The sequence below is a fragment of the Pundamilia nyererei genome, unplaced genomic scaffold, assembly GCF_000239375.1.
Source record: "Pundamilia nyererei isolate P.nyererei 1_Seehausen unplaced genomic scaffold, PunNye1.0 scaffold00012, whole genome shotgun sequence".
In the NCBI taxonomy this organism is placed as follows: domain Eukaryota; kingdom Metazoa; phylum Chordata; class Actinopteri; order Cichliformes; family Cichlidae; genus Pundamilia; species Pundamilia nyererei.
The window spans coordinates 772590-778488 of NW_005187413.1; the positions used below are offsets into that span (position 1 = coordinate 772590).

Here is a 5899-nt window from a genome sequence, read left to right on the forward strand (position 1 = left end):
CTTTTCTAGAAAGCACACATTTATATCTGAGTCATGACTAACCAAAGTGGTCCAAAACTACACATTTAGTCGAGCTGATGACTAATACTGATTTTTTTTTTCCCCCTTAACTTTTTTAGCTGTTTTATAACCTCCTCATTATTGATGATTACCCAACAATACACTATAATTGACAACATGAATGAAAACTGTAATTTATGGCTCGTCAAAGGTATAGAGCCTTCAGTTATATTTTCATCATCTTTTCATTAACTTCTTCTAGGCTTAAGGAATCTTTAAAAAAGAATTGTTTTCTGCTTGTTTCCCCGTGAAGTTTTAAATAGGTCTATTATTAGTATTATTATTATTCTGTGTTATGTATCTGTGACCTCTTTCTGATCATCTTTTAGGTCACATCTTTATCAATTTGTACATAAGTCAGCTACATTCCTAGAACTTAGGTCACTTTGCTTGCTTTAAAAAAATTAAGATTTTTTTTTAAATTATTTTAAATTTTAAAATAATTATTATTATTATTGTATTTTAAGTGTTTCCGTTTATCTCATCATTATTACATGTACAGTAATACTCCTCCCATTTCTCTGTAGTACATTAATCATTCTACAAGTTTTCTTTTGTGCAGTATAAAAATCATTCTACAAGATCAAAACTTTATGAATTCCAACATCCTCAGTTCTGCAGCTTTGCAGAAAAAAAAAAATTAGTGATGGATTCTCTTCAGAAAATGTTCACATCATCCAGACTACATTTGGAAAAGCGTTGCTTTTATGCAAATGTGAGTAGCACAAGGACTAATGAATGAATGAGTGCCTTTCTGCTAATAATGTGCATGTCCCTGTATATGCTGCATAATGCCTATCAGAGATAACTGTGGTGTGAAGCACTTCACTGATCCTGAGTGTTGCCTGAGGGATGTACCTAATCTAGGCATCTATCACACAAAAGCTTTATCTCATCTGCTTGTGTGTTGATGTGTTTTTGTGTATGGGAATGCTTCTGTGCGCTCATGGTGTATGTAAATGGTAATGATACAAATAGACAAATGGGAAGGCAACACCATGTCATGACAGCTCTGGGGTTTTAGTTTACTTATTACTTCGGTAAAGGCTTATTCATCTCCCAAGATTCCCCTGGCTGTTTTGAACCAAATTCCTTAGCCTTTTTATGAACCTAGAAAGTCTTACATTTTTCTTACTCATGCCATTTTTTTTGACCAGTAATAATTACTCCCATCATGACTTAACCAAACTCAATCGGCCTTATATGTTTTAGAATACCGAAAAAAATGACACAACTTCAACTCACTCTAAAAATAGTTTTTTAATAAGTGTTGGAATTTTGATGGAATTCTCATGAATGTTGTGTTTCTTTGGTTCATGGAGTAGTCTATTTAGGTGTTTAGGGAATATTGCATTAAGTAGTTCTTCTGCATTACACAGTTCTTTTGTCCTCATGTTGAAAAAGTCAGAGTGGTCCACCAATCCTTGATCCTTCTTTCAGAGGATTCATTAGAGTTTTAACTGTACATAACAGCTATTTCGAAGTTAATGAAAGTAACATTATTGGTCAAGAAAATGTAGTATATTTTGTGGACAGTTTTTTCAAATAATTATACTTACTAAATTATTTGTTTGTTTGCTTTTTTGTTTGATTGCTTGTTTAATAAGGACAGTTAGAGTTGCAGATTCTGTAAAATATAACGTTTTAGCAGCAAAGTATATTAGGTGCAGTGTTGATTACTTTTGTTAATTTCTCAGCTGGAAGTGAAAATTGATCTAAACTTCTGCTTTCTGCTGGTGTACTTTAACCTTTAAAGACCTTTTCATCCCTGACAGGAAGTCTTCAAGTGGAGTGACAACAAGAGACAAAGGGCACTCCTAATTATCATTATCTGATTCTTATCTTGTCTGAAATTCACATTACGTTTTAGTCATTTCAGCTCTTTTAAGCCAACACGAGATCAGTGTCTCACTCAAGGACAAACAGGAACAATTGTCTTAGTTTGTTTTTATCTTTTAGAAACTATTAAAGCTTTAATCCAGGAATTGGAATGAATGAACAGACACTAACCACTTATTCCTCTCCTGTATTTTGTATGTTTGAGTGTGGCTACATATGTCTGTGTACACATCCCTGTGTGTGTATTGGTATGTCCTTCCCTCTGCCTGTATTGTGTGTGTATCGTTTTTATGTGCGTGTGTGTGTGTGTTTGGTTAGAAGCTCTGCGGGGGGTGACTATGGTGGAGCTGGTGAAGAAAGAAGGCAGCACACTGGGCCTCACCATCTCAGGAGGAACTGATAAGGATGGAAAACCACGTGTATCAAACTTACGACCTGGAGGACTGGCAGCCAGGTGAGTGAAACACAGTCAACCTCTAAGATGAGGATGAATACATAGATTCAGACTGTCTTGATATTCAGCAATATTCTGTACCATAAATGGGTCATTTTATAAAAGGAAAAAGAAACATGTGGTTAAAGCCTTTCTCATTTGTGCAAGCCTTTACATCTTTTTGTCCCTTCTTTGTGCAGGAGTGACCAGTTAAATGTTGGGGACTACATCAAATCCGTGAATGGGATCAATCTGACCAAACTGCGGCACGAAGAGATAATCAGCTTATTGAAAAATGTAGGAGAGAGGGTTCTGCTGGAGGTGGAGTATGAACTGCCCCCCACAGGTATGTATTTGTACAGCTAGGCTGGTTGTTTCTACGTGATTTATAAAGTCGTTAAGATATGAGTTAGTGATGTCAGTAAGGTCCTATCCAATATCACATTAGAAATTGCCGGATACTGGAATGAATATTGTAATTCTGAATAGAAAAGTAAATGTAAATGACAGCTAGATACAGACAAAACCCGCATGTCACCCCAAGGTCTCACTATGTATAGTATATACTACTTCTTCATTGATACTGAACATTGGCGCTAGATATTGATACATTTGTTTACTTGCTAAGAGACAGCTCCTTCATTCATTTAAATGATTAAACTCTTGGCACAGTCTCCTGTCTTTACTGTACTTCTCAATCATAGGAATTTACTGATAGTCATTTTATAGCTTTAGATTAACGTTATAAAACTTTGTCCTGTGTCATCTGAACAATATTTATACTGCTGGATCTATTACACTTGTCTATTTTATTTTATCTGCAGCACATGCTGAGGAAACACACACAGGAAAAATTATTTCATTTGAACATGTCCACCCTGTAAAATAACTAAATGAAAAGATTTGTTGAAAAGACATCTGTTCATGTCACTGAAAAGATTCCCACAAAAAGACAAGCTATTAGTTAAATTGGATAGAAAAGTAAAAATAATACTTTTCCTCCTCAACACCTCTCCAAACAGCACAATACAAACCAAGGATCTTCTTACAAGAAAGCAGTGCCAAATGTTGCTCTACCAATGCGCCCTACAGACTCCCCAGAGGCCTGCTCAGCTATACTCACAGTGCAGCACACAATGTGACATAACCCAATTAAAAACAAAGTCTACATGAAGCTATAGAGATGATACAAATGAGGGGGTTTTAATATTTAAAAGGAAAAATGCTCTATGGGAATGGCATTTAACTAGATTATTTGCTGAGAAGACAACTTTTCATTATTCAACCAAATTGAGCTGTACAGTGTTGTATTTTGATAGGCTGTGGCTAGCTGAATAGATTTGCCTCAGAAAACAACACTGATGGATGTTTGAACCTTCAACATCTCTCTTCAGAACATTATTTTCATTTTAGGATATTTAATTTTACGATAATAAGTGTAGTTTTTAAGTATAGAAATTGAAGGGAATCCTGAATTGACACTCAAATACCATGCATAGTTTAATACAGGAGTGTTTTTGTTTTGTAGTGCAGTGTAATTGAAGAGCATTCAAGTAATTATTATTGTTTAATTGTTCTACATTAAATATCAGTGCTCTAATGTCGTGATGTAAACTTCAGGTTATGCTGATACATTTTAATTGTGCCAGATTAATCCCTCAATTCTCTCTTTCTTTCTCTCTCTCTGTGTTTCTGTGTGTGTGTTTCTTGACTCAAAGCACCAGACAGCACCTCAGGGGTTATATCAAAGACAATTGACATCTGTTTGCACAAAGAAGGGAACAGTTTTGGTTTCGTCATGAGAGGTATCTGTCACTTAAAAAAAGCCCATTACTGTATGTTTTTTTTATGGTTATGCACTTAGTTAGAAGTAACATATTAGTGAAATGGTGTCATCTACACTACATTGAACTGTTGGCAATATATTGTACAGCAGCTGTTCCCATATTTATTAGAAAGGAATTTTGTCTATGCTTAGTAAATATATGAATAAATTAGACCAAAAAGAAAGACAACATCACTCCCCTTGCTTTGTTTTTGTCGGTTCATCTAAATTTGTATTTAAAGATCTGAAGTTTACATTTTAATATTCGATTTTCTCAACAAATGATACATTAAAAGCATTTTAGGATAAGGGTAAAAAAATGCTGTATCACATTTTTATTTACTGCAATGTAGATAAATAAATAAGTAATATTAAGCTGATGTGGTATTTCTTTGTAATGTGTCTCCAGAATTTAGTGTAAAGAGCTTTTCCCTGCTCCTCTTACAGGCGGTACCCATGAGGACTGGCACAAATCACGCCCTTTAGTGGTCACCTATGTCAGGCCAGGAGGCCCAGCAGACAGGTACTGAATGCATGATTAAACAAGAATAACTGGCACACATGTAGGTGATGAATGGACGAACAGACTGACAATGAATGGAAAATGGTAGGGCCATTTTCCTGGCATGGTTTGGGTCTGCAGTGTCACTGCAAGCCAATACACTTGGTCTAAGTGATGATACCTTTCTATCCTGATCGCAGTGGTCTCTTCAAGGATGGTATAGCCCCCATTCATCCTGAGGGGTCACTGAATGGCTTGATAAGTATAAAAATATATGAAATGCATTCTATGATCTCTGCAGGCACTTGATTTAAAGTCAGCTGAACATCTATGGGAGACTTTGTGCCGTCTAGTTAGACTGTGTTCTCCAATACCTACAAAACACACCAAATAACAGAATATCCTTTCTGAGAACGGTATCTTATCCCTTAAACAGAATTACAAAGAATCACTACCAAGGTGCATTTAAACTGGCGGTGCATAATGGTGGAAGAACTCATTAAGACCTGCCATGTTGGATTTTCATTTATGCCCTTTAATGCATTTGCATTCACACATATGCATCAATATGTGTGAATACAAATACTCCAGCACAGTTACACTGACATATCTAAACAAACATAAAAAACACATGCAGTGAGACCCAGAAATAGAGATTATTTAGTCATTTTGGAAGGTGAAAAGGGCAATGTCTTCCCATTAAAAATAATGTCTGGGAGAAATAAAAGCCAGACAAGAAGTGGCCTCCATTGAGTGTAAACTAACAACAGCACAGCTCAACCCATTCCCGTCGGGAGTCTGGGAGATTTGTCTGTGCCTTCATGCGAATAGACCCCAAGGATAATGGTGTCATTTCCAGTGACCATCACTGGTATGTCGACAGTTATGTGTTACTCATAGCTGCAATGGCATGAATCATCGTATCCTTTTAATGTTGTCATCATGTGTCTGTCTCAGGCTTGATGTTTAAGTCATAATACGACATTTTCATATACATGTCAGCTTTGCTACTGTTTAACTGATCTCCCACAGTAATAATTAAACCATCTAGAAATGGTGTAAATAATATTGTTTTAGAAATAAAACTAATTTCCATGTTTAAAATGGATATAGATATACATATACAGATATCCATAACTGTGATGGCCAAAGAAAGTCCACCATTTATAGAAAGTCAGACCTCATATACAGTGGGGCAAAAAAGTATTTAGTCAGCCACCGATTGTGCAAGTTCCCCCAC

At 35.8% G+C, this 5899-nt stretch overlaps 1 protein-coding gene across 1 annotated transcript in view; it reads left to right on the plus strand.

Moving 5' to 3' along the window:
* grip2b (glutamate receptor interacting protein 2b) overlaps positions 1-5899 on the plus strand; it is a 162835-nt gene that overhangs the window by 115619 nt on the left and 41317 nt on the right. Inside the window, exons 2-5 of the mRNA XM_005724734.1 lie at positions 2218-2353; positions 2533-2678; positions 4051-4137; positions 4605-4680. Of these exons, the coding sequence (XP_005724791.1) occupies positions 2218-2353; positions 2533-2678; positions 4051-4137; positions 4605-4680 (445 nt within the window). The remainder of the gene's footprint in view (positions 1-2217; positions 2354-2532; positions 2679-4050; positions 4138-4604; positions 4681-5899) is intronic.